The sequence below is a fragment of the Chrysemys picta genome, chromosome 23 (genome assembly GCF_011386835.1).
Source record: "Chrysemys picta bellii isolate R12L10 chromosome 23, ASM1138683v2, whole genome shotgun sequence".
NCBI lineage: Eukaryota > Metazoa > Chordata > Testudines > Emydidae > Chrysemys > Chrysemys picta.
Window position 1 is genome coordinate 17645071 of NC_088813.1, and position 16857 is coordinate 17661927.

The 16857-nt window shown below is 64.5% G+C and overlaps 1 protein-coding gene across 5 annotated transcripts; it reads right to left on the reverse strand.

The window, feature by feature from the left end:
• Positions 1–333: 333 nt before the first annotated feature.
• On the reverse strand, positions 334–13409 carry EVA1B (eva-1 homolog B). Of its 5 annotated transcripts, none has more exons than XR_010594674.1 (4): positions 13066–13155; positions 3478–3596; positions 2752–3232; positions 334–2377 (listed from the first exon to the last, which is right to left on the reverse strand). XR_010594674.1 is itself a non-coding variant. In XM_065577189.1 (3 exons), exons 1-3 carry the CDS (start codon positions 13186–13188, stop codon positions 2817–2819), a joined length of 549 nt encoding a protein of 182 aa, XP_065433261.1. In that variant the 5' UTR covers positions 13189–13409; the 3' UTR covers positions 334–2816. The 5 variants fall into 5 exon arrangements, 3 of the variants coding, with proteins under 3 accessions (XP_065433261.1, XP_065433260.1, XP_005298424.2); XR_010594675.1 differs by lacking the exon at positions 13066–13155 and adding an exon at positions 10793–11493; XM_065577189.1 differs by having other exon boundaries at positions 334–3123; positions 13066–13409.
• Between the last annotated feature and the right edge of the window lie 3448 nt (positions 13410–16857).

A 16857-nucleotide genomic window follows, 5' to 3' on the forward strand; every position in this document is an offset into this window, starting at 1 on the left:
GGTGCTGCCAGCCCTGCCCGCCTGCTGCTGCAGGGCAGTGGCCGTGCTGGGTTCCACTTCGCCATCAGCCAGGTCTCTCTCTCCCCTCCCACTCCCAGCCCACGCAGGCCTGGGTGCTGCCCTCCATTGACTCTGTGCTGGGTGAATCCTGGGGGGGCTGGAACCTGTCTCTGGAGTGCAGGACTCCCTGTTCTCTTGTGGCGTACTCAGAGGACCAGGCTGCTCCCAGCGGGCAGAGCTGAGCTCCGGGCTGGGGCGCTGCCCCGAGGAGAACAGCCAGGGGCCGGAAGCGGGCTAGCCCCAGATGCCGCAAGAGACCACGCTGCTTTGAGGAAGGGTCCATGCTGTTTATAAAAGCACATTTCAGGGCCAGAGTGCTCTGACCTGGTAGCCGCGAGCTCTGCCTACGTTGTGCTACCCACGCTGCCCTGGGGGCACTCCAGAGAAGGGCCCCACACTGGCCAGACAGTCCTTTGCAAACCCTGAAGTGAGAGGTCAGACTTGGTCTAACCCCCCCCCTCTTCCCCCCCCCCTGCTGTGGGAACAGGCTCCTGGGGGCAGGCTGGCTGCAATGGCAGCGTGGGCCTCCCAGTCAGACCAGGGTGCTGTGGCGGTGCTGCCTGGGGAAGCACCAGTAACCGACCTCACCCACCCTGCTGAGCAGCCAATGGGCTGGTTTGGGGCCAGGCTCCAACCTGGAGCGGGTGGGGGCAGCGCTGCCGCGACTTCCCTTCCTGGAGCTCCCCAGGGAGTGGCTACGGGGTGGGCAGAGGGAATCGTACCAACTGCTCAAGGTGCAGCAATGTCCCTGCGCTGCACGATACCACCCCAGTGTCCAAGAGCAACACCACGCCCTGGCCCTTGCCCCTCGGGTGGAGGGGAGAGACAGCCCGGGGAGAGGATCCCTGCTGCCCTGGGGGTGAAGTGGGGGCGGGGGTCTCGCTCTCTGCTTCCAGCAGCCCCCACCCCCTGTTGCTAGCCCAAGAAAGCCCAGCAGCCAGCTGCATTGGCAGGGCCTAGCCCAGACAGGGTCCCCAGAGTGTAAGAGTCACGGTCCTGGGCCCAAACCCCTGCCCATGTCCCTCCCTCCTACAGTACCGGAGCGAGACACAGTCCGCACCAGCAGCAGCTCAACCTCACCCTCCCTGCAGCTGCCGGGCGCCTGGCTCCTTTCACACCTGCAGCCAGTGGCCAAGAGCAGTGGCTGGTGCCCTGGGGGGCCCTGGCAGCTCAGCACCACGAGCCCTGGGGCTTGCCGGCCTGAGGGGTTGGCAGGGGGCTGGACTGCTGGGCCAGATGTGTGCATGGGCCTAGCAGGCACCTGTCAGTGCTAGGAAAGGGGTCCAGCCACACGCCCATGGGGTCAGCAGGATTCCCTTCTCCTGCAAGGGCTGGGACTGCCCCCATGGGCACAGAGCCCTGCGGACGGGCTCTGCAGGACCATACTGCCCTAGGCCACCTGCAGTGCCACCCGCTCGTGCAGGAATGCAAAGCCAGTCACTGCGCAGCCAACGGGCAGCCCATCCCCATGCCGGCCTCCGGAGCCGTGGGCATGGCTGGGCAGCTGAACCGAGCTGGGATGGAGCAGGGAGGATTAACCTGGGAATGGTGCATGGGAGTTTTACTAGTTTACTGTCTGCATTAATACGAGATGGGGATGGGAAATAAGGGGGTGACTTCACTGGGGGATGATACTTGAGGGCCAGCACGTAAAGGCTGGCGACTGCCCTCCGTAACCTGAGCCCAGGAGGGGGTGGGCAGTTCCCTGCCCGGGAAACTGGACAAAGGCTGGAGGAGGAGCAGGGGGTGAGCCGGCTGCAGGGAGTTTCAGTTTGGAGATGGCTGGGGAGATTGGGCGAGGCCCAGAACATGGGTCTGGGCTCCCCACACCCCAAGATGGCCCTGACTGAGGGGTCCTGTTCTCTGTACCTACAAGCTCTGTTCCTGTCATCTAATAAACCACCTCTTTTACTGGCTGGCTCACAGTCACGGTGAATCACAGGAAGTGGGGGGTGCAGGGCCCTGACTCCCCCACACACTGTGACACGAGCACCCCAGGAACTACTGCTAACAGACGGATAACTATCGCGCTGCCCCTAGCCTTTAAGCTCGACCTTACCTAGCACTCTGCACTACGTGGGGGCTGGACCGGGGGGACCCATTAGCCTGGCATTGTCCCTCCAACACCATCCAGTACCAGGTGTTTCAGAGGAAGGGACGAAGCCACCCATGGTGGCCAGTTCTGGGAGTGTCCGTCCATAAGCCCCAGTCCATCCATGCCCCAGCAGGACCCTTCCAGGGGCAGGGCTTCCCGGGCACTCAGTTCTCTCCTTGCTGCCGTCCCATGCACTTGGTTCGCTGAGGGCGGGAAGCCAGCCTGGCAGGACCTGTGCCGTGTCCCTGATCAGGTTGGGGCAGGGAGCTCCTGCGGGAAAGGGGGGCTCCCCATCACCAGCGGTGAGAGCGACGCTTCCTGCGCCGTTAGCGGGGCCCTGCGCAGTCAATTAACGAGAGCAGCGCCTTGAGGAGCCTGGTGCTCGGCAGAGCCTGGCTCCGCCAGTAACAAACGCCACGCGCAGCTGGCGCCAGCTAACGGGGCATTTCAGGGGGCCAAGCCCCGCCCAGCTCGCACACAGACACAGTGCCCAGGGGCTGTGCAAAGGGCTGGGGAACATCTCCAGACTCACAGGCACTCCCGGAAAGGGTGCCCAAGAGCAGCGCGTGCAGGGGGCCCGCCTACCAGCGCCCCACGTGGCCGGGGGGCTGCCATCACAGTCGAGCTCAGGGAGCTGGGCAGCCAGGCCCCGTGCCTGCAGTCAGTAGTAGTGCACTCTGCCCACGGTGCCCGTGCCCAGGATGTCCGGCTGGCCGTTGCGCCAGATCTCCCGGATGATGCGCTCCCGTTCCTCCAGCCGCTGGGCCCGCTCAAGCTCCTCCGCCGAGGCAAAGACGTTGACAGTCAAGGTGCCATCGGCCGGGCTGTGGTTCTCCAGGGGGATCTCGGTGATGGGCAGCGGGGACTCTGTCGCCACGTTGTCAACCGTGTCCTCCTCCTCCTCCTCCTCCTCCTCCTCGTCTTCCTCGCTGACATCCCGGAGGCTCCTCCTGGGCTTGGCAGGGAGGCTGCGGGTGTGCGGCCGGCAGGAGATGCGGATCACCAGCAAGCAGAGGGTTAACACCAGGCCGAAGCAGACGCCCAGGACAAAATAGAGGCCAAAACTCTCAGGATTGTCTGGCACGGAAACAAAGGGGAGGGGCTTGAGAGACAGGACCTGTCATGCTGGGCACCCATGCCCAGCCAGAGGGCTCTCCCTGGGCGGTTGGTGCCTGCCAAGCCCGGAGTTCCCAGGGCTCCCATGGCCCTGTGCAGCTGCCCAAACTGGGGGGGTAAACACCTGCCCTGCTCCCCCGTCCCATCTGCCCCAGGAGCAGCCAGTGCGCAAGTGGTCAGCACATCCCCCCGCCCCGGACACCCACCTCGGATGTGGGCGTAGGCGGCCATGCTGTTGCTCAGCAGATCCATCTCCCGCTTGCGTGTCTCCATGGTGGCCACACTGGGGCTCTCGCCAGGCCGAAGGGCGACGGGCTCGCGGCACCTAGGAGACGGGGGCTTGAAATGGGGCTGCCCAGGCACCGCTCCTCTGCCCCTGCTCCAGCCCCTCAGCCCTCCCTGCTGCTGGCTGGGGAGCGCCATGGCTGTTTCCGAGGGACAGATCCACCCAAGGGCTGGGCCTGGTGAAGCTGGCCGCCGGCACTGGCTTAATTGGCCCCCTGCGAGGGCCAGGTACTGTAATGCCAGCAGCATGGTGCCCTCGGGGGTCCTGCGATCGCTCCTCACGGGAGGCAGGTGGCCGTCCCGGCTCAGGGGCGCCTCGCGCCAGTCGTGCCCTGCCAAGCCAGAGCTATTGGCGTGTATGCGCCAGGCCACGCCAGGCACCAGCTCACTGCTGCATTTTAGAGCCCAGTGAACAGCCGCCCCCGCCCCCCGGGGGGGGGATTTCTGGGTTTTTAACATGATGCCACACACCGCAGGAGTTCGGGTCATGTCCCAGCCTGGGGCTGAGAGCTGCCACGCAGGGCTGTAGTTGGCACGGCTGCTGCCCACCCATTAGCCGGGTGCTGGCTCCCTGAACCCAGCCCACTGCCCTCTGCAGCTGGTTGCTCGAGGGGGGGGCTTGCATTTCTCTCTTGGGTTTCAAATGGAGCCTGCAGCCCCACAACCCCCAGCCCCAGGGAACACAAGAAGGCAGTGCCCAGCAGGGGCTGAGCCGGCCCCAGGGTTCGCTCACAGGCGCTGTGGGACTAAGCACCACCAGAACCAGCCTGTGACAGTCAGCCCAGTTCTTCCCAGCAGACACCATCAGGGATGCCTTTCCCCACGACGCTGCCCAGGGCTCTGGGTGCAGGCCCCTCCCGATAGGTCGTGCCAGGGGGCCACTGCCCAAGAGAGGAGTGTAACCAGCGCTATCCTGGGACACTAAATAACCCTCACACAGCGCTTTACAGCTGCCCAGGGCCTTCCCTGAGCCCTGGGCCAACAATGGGGAAACCGAGGCACGGAAGGGGACAGTGACTAGCTCGATCGTAGAGCCCGGAAATGGAACCCTAGCCGCTCCCTGCTTTGTGCTCAGGCCACTGGCTGGCCTGGTTTCCTAGGACGGGCAGCAGCAGGGCAGGCAGGCGTGGGGATGGTTGGTGGCCTTTGCGCAGAGGTGGGTGGGGAGCGGGAGGGATTCTGCCCAGCATGGGGGTAATCAGAGATTACCAGGGCGACTTAGCCAGCTCACCACGGCCGGCACCCAAAGGCCCCAATAGCTGGAGGCGTCGGGTGCCCATGTGGCTCCTTGGCGCACGCAGACATGGGGGGGGAGCGAGGCGCGGGCGTGGGGGGAGTCCTTACCGGCTCGGGACGCCAGGCCCTGCTGGAGGAGCTGCTGTGGATTTCGGAGCCTGCCCACGTTTTTATTGCCTGGGGGGAGGGGCTGAGCTGCCCATTATCTCCGTGCAGCTGCACACCAGGCATCTGGAGCCGCCCGCTGGCAGGGGGATTAGCCAGGCCGCTGTGCCGCGAACGGGGGCCCCCGCGACCAGGCAGGGGCCAGGGTGCTCAGGGCAGCGCTTCCCCTCCCCCCGGAATCCAGGCCCCCTGCAGACGGTGCCCCCGGCACAGCCCCACCAGAGCCCGGCCCCTGGTGCGAGGGACAGTGCCGGCTGGGGAGCCGCGAGGCGGCAGGACACACCGACAAGCCGGGAGCATATGGGGGACGTGGGAAGCCAGGGCCCCAGTGAGCGCAGGAGCTCCCTGGCTCGCCTGGGTCCCTGCCCATCTCGTCTGAGCCGCTGGGCTCGGCCGTCAGCAGCAGAGCCACCTCCCAGGGGCGGGTTTGGAGCGGAAGCACCTGGCTCCATGCGTGACCCTGATGGCACCGTCCTGCCGTTCCCGCCCCTGCCCACAGGCCCCGAAGGGCAGCTGGTGTCAAGGAAGAGGCAGGCACCGAAGCCAAACCCATTGCAGCTGGACGGGGAGCCAGCGGGCGGGGCTGGAAATCCAGAGCAGACACTGAGCCCAGAGGCTGCCGGGCCTCTGACTCCAGAGGGAGGGGAAAGCCCAGAGGGAGCCCCCTTGCCACCATCGGAGGCTGCCCAGAGGCCAGAGACAGCTACTGCGTAGGGCCCAGGTTCCCATCCGAGGCACCTCTCGGTGCACCCCTTCCCCAGGGGAAGCACTCCAGACCCCCGGCAATCCCCCACCCCCCAGCCCAGTGAGAGCATATTCCAGCCCCCAGCGCCCATGGAGGCGGCTAACGGGCACACCCCCAGTTCGGGAAACGGGAGGGTGAAAGGAATGTCCCTCTGGTGTGTGCCCCACGCAGTGATGGCTCCAGCCCAGCGCCCCCAGACCTGGGAGTGTCCAGGCAGGATCTGAGCTCAGCTCCAGGATGTGAAAGGACAGCACCCAGCCTGGGCAGCCCCTCTGCGGGGTGGCTATGCGAGGAAAACACTCCGTGACATGCTCACCTAAGAAGGGCTTCGAAAGGACAGGGATCGGCTCCATGCCAGTGTACGGAGCCTGCAAACATCCCCTTCGCCCTAGCCCGGGGACAGGCGAGTGACCCTCCCAGGTCACACAAGGGACAGTGAGGCACAAAGCACAACGGTGATATGACCAAAGTCAATGGCAGAAACGGAACTGAGGAGGCCTGACTCTCAGCCCCATCTGCTCTCACTGCTCGACACCACTCCACCCTCAGAGCCGGGGATAGAACCCAGGAGTTCTGACTCCCAACCCCCCCCTACTCTAACCACTAGACCCCACTCCCCTCCCAGAGCCGGGGGTAGGACCCAGGAGTTCTGACTCCCGGCCCCGCCCCCCCACTCTAACCACTAGGCCCCACTCCCCTCCCAGAGCCGGGGATAGGACCCAGGAGTTCTGACTCCCAGCCCGCCCCCCCCAACCCTAACCACTAGGCCCCACTCCCCTCCCAGAGCCGGGGATAGGACCCAGGAGTTCTGACTCCCGGCCCCGCCCCCCCACTCTAACCACTAGACCCCACTCCCCTCCCAGAGCCGGGGATAGGACCCAGGAGTTCTGACTCCCGGCCCCCCCCCACACTCTAACCACTAGACCCCACTCCCCTCCCAGAGCCGGGGATAGGACCCAGGAGGCCCAGACACCCCCCACTCTAGACCGTCCAGCTCCACTCCTCTTTCCCAGACTCCTGTTCTGGCAGATGTGCTGCAGCCCCCCCCCCACGCCACGCCCCCAACTAGGGCCCAGCCCGTCGTGGCCTGTCCGGTGCATGACCCGACGCCGCTGTGCCCAACTCCTCCCTGGCCCGCTGCACCCGGCTTTTGACTGTGCCGCAGGGAGCGAGCTCTCGCCCCACTCGGCCGGGCGGTGTCTGGGGATGATCCCCCCACAGGGACGGAGAGGACATGCTGTTGTCATGACAGCCCAGGGCCCGCTCATGGCATGAATTGTTTGCACATGACGCTCCGAGCCTGCTACCAGGAGACGGAGCTGGGCACGGAGGAGCCGGGGGCGTCTCTGGCCAAGAGCAGGGAGGACCTAGCCCAGGGCAGCCTCGGTGCCAGGACATCGTAGACCACGTCAGACATCGCCCGCTCAGTGCCAGGGCCGTGTGCCGGGCAGAGCAGCTCCTGGAGCAGGAGTGACCCGTCGCTCCCCCAGCTGCACAAAGCTAACCCTCGACTAGGCCCGGGGTCCCACGGGGTGAGCCAGTTCCTCCTGCAGGCTACGGCTGTGGGGCGGGGACTGGTTCCACTGCCCCCATCAGCCCTGCAGCAGGGGCCAGAGGGGTACAGCAGAGCCACGCTCTGCGACTGCCCAGCCTGTAGTGGTGCAAGGTCGCCCTAACCTGCTCCCAGCTGCCCCCGAGTGGACATGGTGGAGAATCCAGGCCTTAGGGCACTGCCGTTCTCCAGGGGCTCCGGGTCCTGCTGTCGGCTCTTTGGGGCAGGGGCCTGGTCGTGCTTTGCAGAGTCCGATGCAGCCACCTCTCTGCCGACAGGGCTGGATTTTCAGGCTTTCAGCAGACCTGGGCAAGCTGGGCATGGAGCCTATGGCAACTGGGGATTGCCCTCTCTGCGTGCAGGCAGCGGGCGTGTTCCCCCAGGCTGGTGCACAGGGACCCCTCTCACACTGAGCTGTGGCCTCTCTCATTCCCAGGTCAGAGCCCTGCCAACTTCCCTTCCTCCAGCGCATGGTGCCATTAGTGCCCAGGGCAGGAAGCGGGCAGGGAGCACAGGGTCCCATGCCCCTGTGGGATCCCACCCTGCTGCTGCTATCAGGTACGGGAGCAAACCCAGGCTCCTCCCTTGTTCGCCACCTGGCCCTAGACACCAGGCAGTGGCCAGGGCACTGGCTGGGGCCACAGGGCTAGGCCGGCTGCCCGCTATGAGGGAGCACTGCTGTCCTCCCTTGACGATGTGTGTCACAGCTCAGAGGAGCCTGGCTCAGGAGGTCCCACTCCTGCTGGAGCTTTCATTCCCCTGCCCTCCTCATGTGATGGGCTATCTCACCGCAGCCACTAGCAGACGGGGGGAGAACAGCAGTGGAAATCAGGCAACTCCCCCACCACAGCTGGCCCTGACTGCAGCCCTTGCTGGCCTCTCCGCGGAGATGCCGGGGAGCGATGGGCCGTCCGCAGGGGCTGACCTGCCCTCGCGCGGCTGGAGGGGCCTGTGCTGAGAGCTGAGCAGAGTGAGAGCAGAAGGGGAGCAGAGCCAAACAACCCAGTCAATAGTCTTCCCTTCCCAGCATCCCCCAGGACAACGGAGAGGGTCACTCCTGTGGCAGGAAGGTAGCGCTGGCGTTGCCCCACGCCGGCACTCCTCCAGCGCCGGGCGTCCCGAGGGCTCCCAGAGCAGGTTACACAGCTCGGCAGAGACCACCATGCCGCCACCTCAGGGGTGAGAGCACAGCTATCTCCCTGTGCTATGACCGTGTCGCAGGAGGGTACCCCGCTAACTAGTGAATCACAGCTGCCCAGATGTTCCTTCTGGGCCTCCCCAGCCAGCTGCAGGCCTGCTTAGCTTCAAAGAGCATCGGGCTGCGTTTTTCAATGCACCGAGCTCTGGGTGCCAGCTGCCCATCCCCCAGCCATGAAATAACACCGCATGGCCGTCTGCTGCCTGCATCCCTGGCCTGGGCTAGCTGGCAGCCGGACAGATGTTAAGAAGCCACTGTCCCAAGTGTGGCTCTGCCAGGTCCCCAGTGGCTCTCCCTGGGATACTCCAGCTCAGCCCCGCCACCGCTGTTCCCCTGCCCAGATCTGCCCCAGACAGTTTCTGGCTTGCGCTGAGTAAATAGGATGATCCCAACAATGTGTGGAATGGCAGTAAATCTGCAGCCGCCGGGCTCCTGACCACATGCTCTTGGCTGGGGGCTCTGGAGCTGCAGCCGGGCACAGAAACGCCTCTATTCTTTCCCCTGAACGTTTGGGATGAATTTAGCGCTTGAGCAATTAAAGGGCTCGGAACATGGGCTGGAGTCAGGCACAGAGCGGCAGGGAGGGAACCAGCCCATGCCCCTCTGCCAGCCTGACCCCGCTCCGAGGCTCCCCAGCTCTGTGGATGGCCCCTCAGTTCTGATCTCCAGCCCCCCGAGCTGTCACAGCCCTGGATTCTCCCCGACCCCTCTGCTCCAACCTCTCAGTCTTTACCCACAGCCCCCTGCTCCCCCAGCCCTGGGCCTGAGGGAATCAAGAGCCCGGGCGTGGGAGAACTGACACTTCCGCCATGCGCTTTGGATGATCCCCCTCTCAGCACCAAGCTGCCATGTACCCACTCTCTCCTCCAGGCCTGCCTTTAATCTGCATGTCTTCCTTCAAACTCAACAAGGAGTCTGGTGGCACCTTAAAGACTAACAGATTTATTTGGGCATAAGTGTGCTTGGGTAAAAACCTCACTTCTTCGGATGCATCCTTCAAACTGATCTTCCCGCCAGCCCTCTGTCCTCCCTCCCACCACACGCTTCAAACAAATTAGGGAACTAACCAGATGCTGCCCCTTACTTTGCAGTTCAGGTGTGTGGCTTCCTATTGCCTTCGTTCCATCTCCCTCCCTGGTATGGTGCCTACCTACTGTCAACTCTTTGGGGCAGCGACCGGGTCTTATTGCCCTTCTAAAGAGCCGGGCATGTGGTTGATGCTGTCCTGACAACTTTCTTGTGCCTGAGCAGCTGGGAGGGGCGGGGGCAGAGGAAGGCTCCGGACCATGGGAAGTTTAGTCCTTTCATAACCATTTGTTTCAAAGGACCCTAATCTGTGGGAAACTCTGATTAGTGCCTTTGGCAGGTTTCTAAGTACAACGAGAAGGGGCCAGTTTACTTCTCCCCACCACACACCTCGCCTTTTAAATTAAAACCATAGCGCTTTATCTGCAGGCCATGTGTTTACTTAGCACTCCTGGGTGGGGGGAGCAGAGAGAGGAGCAAGCCGGGGGTTGGGAACCTGGGGGGCGAGGGCAGAGGGAGGGGGGAAGTGGAACCAGAGCCCGGGGGTGGCCGGGGAGGGCAGGGGGATGGACTCAAGTCACCTCTTCCCGAGCTGCTTGTTCTGGGGCGGCCTGGGCTTGTTTTTGAAAGGCATATTTACCTCATGAGACTTGCCAACTTTGGCTTCCTCCCCGGACAGGCCAGCGGTGGCTTTGTGGGGTGAAGTAATGGCCCTGGTTTGCCTGGGTCCCACCCCGCCGTACAGCCCCTTCCTGCGCCCGGGAGCAAGGATTACACCTGGGAGTGGCGCTGGGCCTGGCCCCTGGCTGCTCATGGGAACCCCGGGGGGACATGGCCGGCGGATTTGAGGGATACGCCCGGTTCGTGCAGGCTCCAGGAGCACAGCCCCATGCGCTGCCCAGCTCTAGGGCCCCCGGAGGAGGGGGAAGGGTGATCCAGGTGCCCACAACAGAGCCACGGGGTCACTCAGCCAGAGGCCAGATCCCTCTGGGGTACTGAGGCAGCAAGAGCAGCATGCAGCCCGATCGGCGTTGCACACAGCACCCCGCGGAGCGACCAGCCGCCACCAGCAGCAGCCAGAGAGCCAGGCACAGACGGCGGCCGAGGGCGCGGGCCTCTGGCTGACAGAGCCCGGCTGCCCAGCCCTGGCAAAAGCTGACCAGTGTCGCTTCACCCAAGGAGCGGGCAAGGGTTAATGCTGAAGTGCATGGGACCGTGACAGTCTCGCCCCCAACCCAACCCCACACCGGCCCCTCACCCCCTGCTGCGCTATGCCAGGGAAAGGAGGGGCGCGGCTCGCAGGCACCAGCTTACCCCTTGTGCTGCCACCTTCACAGCAGGGGCCTCCCGGCTCCCCCCATGTCCGTCCGCAGGCTTGGGAGCAGCCCCGTTCTGGAGCTCCTGGGGCCCTCTGCAGCTGGGGCGGGACAGGAGCTGGCGGCCAGCCCCCCCCCCGGTGCAGGCGCCCAGTGGAAAGAGCCGCTCACTTCCTTCCAGATGTGAGCACAGGCAATAATTGTTAGAGTCCAGGCTGCAGCGCTCACAGGAAAAGTCGCTGTCGGAGAGTGGGGGGGAGGGCAAACCTGCCCCTCCCCTGGCCGTCCCCTCCCCCTCCCCTCGGCAGGAAGCTCCGCAGGAGGGAGATTTAAAGGCAATGGGAAAAGGGGGCGCTGGGCCCCTATGAACTGTCCCTCTGCTCCTCAGACTGCCCCCTGGATCCCCAGGGCCTTTCCGAAGTGGGGGAGTCACAGCAGGGACGAGCTAATCCCCTGGCCCTGTGTTGGGGAGCACGGGGGACCCCTGGGGCCCAGCACTGCCCAATTCACTTCTACTTTGGGGGTCAATGAGCCTAAAAACCTCAAAGAAATGCTCAGGCCAGGCTGAGATATTTGCTCAATTTCCATCCTCAGGCTCCCTTGGAACGTGGCTCAAACACGGTCCAGTCACCCCAACACGGGGCCCCAGGCACGGAGCAGAGTCACCCCAACATAGGGCCCCAGGCACAGCCCAATCTCCCCAACATGCTCCCCCCACCCCACCCCAGGCATGGCCCACAGTCACACGTAAAGCCTCAGGCCAGTCTGCGGCCAGGACGAGGTTTTGACGCGTGGGGGAAAGAGTCGGGGTGGAATGGAAGGAGCGTGGGTAGGAGACGCCCCCAGAGCTCCCGCGACTCTCCCTGCACTCGGGCCCTGGCAGGGGTGAGCTGATTTCCCAGAAACGTCTCTACACAGGGAGGAATGAGGAAAGAAATGCAGCAAATATGTGACACATCAGCAGAATTGTCCCTGGACAGGCCATTCCTAGCGCTTCCCGCAGGCAGCCGGGCCCCTCCAAATGCACAACAGCCCTGGCATTGCCAGGGCTCCGAGAGCCCCCAGGGAACCCCGACCCGCAATGCGGAACCTGCCTCTGGCCCCCCAGGAGCTCAGTGGGGCAGTGAGCCCCTTGGAGGGGTCCCAGCAGCCGAGGTGATTGAGGCTTGCACTTTGCATGCCCTTGCAATGGGTGCTCCAAGGGAACCGAGGTGCTTTTGGAAACCCCAACCTGGGTCCCTGACACATTCGATGCCCCTGGGGTGGGACGTGAAGTTTAGTTCGATCCCAGCAGCAGCGAGGGGTTCCCTAGATTGGGAGCCCATCCTGCTGCAGGACTCCCCAAAGCCCACACTCTTGTGCACCCAGGCCAAGCGCAGCATGGGCCTGCCACAGGGGCCCCACCAGGGAGGAGCAGCGCCTAGTTAATGATTAACACTGAGTCAGGGTGTGCAATGCAGAAAGGACAGCAGGGCAGGGGGAGCTGGGCCAGGCACCTGCTTGGCCAGGCTGATACGGGGCACAGGGGGCTAGACGGTCTGTGGTAAGGGGGAACCACGCTGGGTGCAGTGCCAGGGCAGAGGCGAGACCTGCCCTCCTGCCCCCTAGAGCTGGCACCAGCCTCCCCCCGTGCCCTTTGATACCAGGCAGCGAAAAGCGAAGCAGGCAGCATTCGGGGGCACCCGGGCTGCCTGGGCACCGACGTCTTTGGGGAATTCTGGTTCCTGGCTCTTCTCCTTGCCACGGCCCAAGGAAGGGCCTGTTTCTTGCACCCCATTGCCCTGGGGGCTGCGGGGCTGCGGGCCATAGGAGGGGGTGCCAGGCTGGGGAATCCAGCCGGCCAGGCATGGTGTGGGCAGTGCACAGGAGTACCCCCAAATGTGACACCTTCTCATAGTGGGAAGAGCCCCGTATCATGGCCCAGGGTACGGAGCATGGGACGAGGGCATGTCCAGGCCTTCCCGCTGCCCTGCCTCTGCCCAGGGAGGGAGTGCGTGTGCAGACAGACGCAGACAGAAGATGGGGGCCCGTGGTGCTGTGGGTGAGCAGCCGGGGGCAGGATAGAGGGGGCCATCCCCTGGGCTGGTGAGTCACCTGGCCCCAGCTCTGACCCATTGGGAGCCATGCTCCCCCCCCTGCGCTGGGACAAGAAGGCTCCCTCCCAAATGCCTTTTCGAACCCCTGCAGCTTCCTTTGCAAAGGACTGAGGCCAGAGTAGGAGCGACCGAAAGGGAGACCGAGCAGGCGGCTCTTGGTGGGGTTGGTACTCACCGGGCCGAGGGGCGCTGGGGGGCACGGGGCCGCCTGGCTGATGCGGGATCTGGGGCTGTGCGACGGCGGCAGGAGCCGGCTGCACTTTGGCTGGGAAGTGGGAGAGAAAGGTCTGTTTAGCATTAACGCTGCAGCAACAGGAAATAGTTTGGAGGAGCCTGGCGGTCAGCGCTCCCCAGAGCAGCCCGTGGCAGCCCCCTCCCGCAAGCTGGGACGGGGGGGAGGGGGTAGCGGGTTAAACCTGGCTCCCTGGGGACGGTGGGAGCTGGGGGCAGGGCCCTGAGGAAAACTTTGCAAAGGCAGCGCTTTGTGCATCGCCCAGTACAGGAGACGGGCCTGCCCCAGCCCTGGCTCCAACACCCAGCAATTCCCCCCCACCCCCCAGAGCCCAACCAGTGTCCCCACCAGCTCTCATACTTAACCCCCCAGCCCTCCACCCCCCATCTTTCCTGCACCCCAGGTTCTCCACAGTCCAGGCCGGAGGCCCCGGGGCCCAGCACCTCGGGGCCGTGCTGGCAGCTAGGAACCCTGGTCATATGTGACTGGGCCTGAGTCACACGGGCTGCTGAGACTCGAACCTGGATCCCTGGTGCTGCAAACCCCCATCCCCTCACTCTGCGGGCAGAGACCCTGGCGTCAGGGAGCATTTGGAACAGGGAGTGAACCTCGCACTCAGCCCCGAGCTGTGTGTGCTGGTGCGGGGGGACACTTACCATCCCCCCCCTCACTGCTCCGCCTGGACTGACCCCGTCACACCCTGTGAGGGGGGAGGGGTTTGCACCCACCAGCCTGTGAGCCCCAGGCTCGGTGCAGCCTCCACGTGCCCCTCTGCATGGACCTGGGCTCTGGCCAGGCCCAGTGCTGGGACAGGGGGAGCTGTGGGGCCTCAACCCTGGTCCCCCACAGGCCCCAGCCCACGGGACTCTGTCTGCGGGAAGCAGCCCTGCCGGCCCTCTCTCCCTCGCAGCAAATGGCTGCTTGTGGCCCCATCCTCCCCCACTCAGGAGCTCGCAGACCCCGGGCCCAGCCCTGCCCCAGGAGGCGAAAGCAGAGCCGGCTGCTCCACCTGCCCCGCCCCTCGCGTGAGCTTTGCCCTGGCTTCTATCAGCAACAGTGCCAGGGCCACCAGCCTGGCACCGGTCCTGCAGGGGAGCCCGGCCAGCACCCCTCCTCTCCCCAGGGCACGTGTCTGCGGGGCGAGCGAGGCAGGAGCTGGCCTGGGACAGCGGCTGCACTAGTCCACCATCACTGGGCCTGAGCCAAGGCGTGGGGGGCATTGGCCTCCGCCCTTCTCTGCAGACTGGCCACAGCTCGGCTCCGGGGCCTCGGCTCAGCTCCAGCCTCCATCCCTGGACAAGGAAGGCTGCAGCATCCGTTGCCTTCCAGGATGTGCGGGAGGGAGGGGCAGGCGAGTGGGGGGGGAGGGAGCGTGGGAAGTCTGGCCATCCGGACCCTAGCCACTTAGACATGTCCCCCCAGAGACCACCTGCCTGGGGTCATGTGGCATGTTTGGTTAACCCTTTCAGGGGAGCAAGGAGAACGGGTGCAGCAAAGGGATTTCCTAGCCAGACACTTTACTCTTCGCTGGCACAGTGAGGCACAGAGCTTGGGCAAATGAGGGCTGAGCTCACCCCTCCTGCAAGTCCCGGGTCTGGTCAGCGTCCACACGCAGGGCAGCCCCTCCTCCAGCCTGGCCTCCTGCCATGTGGCCATGGGCTGGCCCCTTGCTCAGAGAAGCAGCCGCCACCTTTTAAAACGGTCTCTGTCCCTCCTGCTGCCCACATGAATCCGCTGGGGAACCTCAGGGCTCCAGCCCCCCTTGGTTCTGTGCAGAGAATCGGCTCGTCACAGGAGCCCCTCGCATTCAGGGGGAGTCACTCAGCACCGACGGCTCTGCCAGCCCCGCCCCACTCACTGGCATTCAGAGGAGCCCGGCAAGGAACAGCACGGCCAGACCTCAGTGGAGCAGGACACCAATGCAGACAAGCCTGCACCTGGCCACCCAGGGAGTCCTGTGCATCCCTGCTACCCTCCGAGAGGGGAGTGGCATCTGAGCACATGGGGGCAGGGGTCTGGCTCAGCACCCCCACCCATCTCCCTGCTGGAGCCAAGACCTTGGAGGGTGAGGCTGGTTCTGTCCCCTTCCCCCGGTCTGGGCAGCACCCAGCACGCCAGGGCCTCGCTCTTGGTTGAAGTCTCTACGCGAGACCATAACGCAGAGAATAAGTAAGAGGTGGCTCCTGGGAGTGGCTTGAAATCTAGGCACCAAGGTGGCCTGGCCCGGCGTGCGGGGCGGTCTGGCTCTGCTAGCCATCCAGCAATGGGGTCTCTGTGTGCCACCACTGCTGTGAGGAGCAGGGCTGTGTGCACCCCCTCATGCCAGCACCACATGGCATGACCCCCATAACAGCAGGAGCATGTGTGGAGGGTCAGAGGAACTTGCGGCTCTTAGCCTGTGGCATTCCTGGGCCCTTTCTTCCATCCCATCATGCACCAGGCACTGGGAGCTGCCAGCTGGGTGGGGCGGGCGCCCCTGAAACCAGCACCAAGCTCCCCTCCAAGGCCCAGAGAGGCAGGGACACAGTTTGAAGAGGATGAAGGGTACTAGGGGGGACTCTGCGGGGAGCATTGGGGTGGAGCGTGGACAGACTGGGGGTCACGTTACGCTGTTTGTTCCAGAGTCGGGGCCTCCCGCAAACTTCAGCTTGGAGCTCTCCATGGCGGGGATTTTGGGTGTTTATTAAATGCACATGAACAGCCTGGCCCGGCCCTGAACTCAGCCCACAGCTGCCTTCTAGCGCTCGGCCCCTGCTCTTGCACTTGTACTGAACCAGCCAGCCACACATTTCCACAGCAGGGCAGGTAACGGGCAGCCTGAAAAGCCCTTGAACTGACTGGAGGAGCAGCCTCAAATTCCCTGGGACACAACCAGCCGCCAGCCCTGGGGTCTATGCATTCCCAGACCCCGCTTGCTCTCAGGTTGTGGGGGGGCTCCTCTCCCAGCCCCACTCTATTGCAGGGGGAAGCACAGGGCCTTGTGGGCCCGGTGCCCTGGTGGTTTTCTCTAACAAGGGGAGGGGAAGCCCCAAGCGCCCAGACGAGAGGGGGTGGGGGTGCAGGGTTTGACTCAGCAGTCAGTGATGACACATCCCTGCCAAACCAGCCCCCAAAGCAGGGAGCCCGTCAGGCCAGCAAGAGCTGCGCATTAGGAAGTGCCCAACCCACCACAGCACCCGGGACCCAGGAATCACCCTCTGCAGCAACAGGAAAAAGAGGCAGGGCAGCCCTCCAGGCTGGGTCGCGCTCACATGGCCCCATGGGCTCCTCCCACAGCAGCCACCCTGGGCTGAATTGTCCCCTTGGGAGTGGGGCCTCGGACTGAAGCGCCACCTATCCTGAGATCTCCCCAACACCAGGGTGTTAACAGGCCCCACATGCTGCTGCCCTGGAGGGCTGGCAGATCCCTCCAGACAGTGAAGGGGCGGTGACGGGGAATGGAAAACATCTGCCCCCAATTCCCCCGCATTAGGCCTGCAATGCTTCCCTCCTCTGTCCACGTGTCCCTTCTTCACCCCATCGTCTTTACCCACTTTGGGGGTTAACGCCTCTTGCTGCTTTCCCAGCTCGCTGGGGGCTAGGCCCACGGCCCACCAAGGGCGTGGGCTCCCCAGCAGCACGGCAGGAGCGAGACTGCGGACACGGCTGCTGAATGGCCAGTGTTAGCAGGGGGCTGTGTCTGCCCAAGGACACTCCAGGCCTGGCTGCCTGCACCTGGCCCAGACACTCACCCCG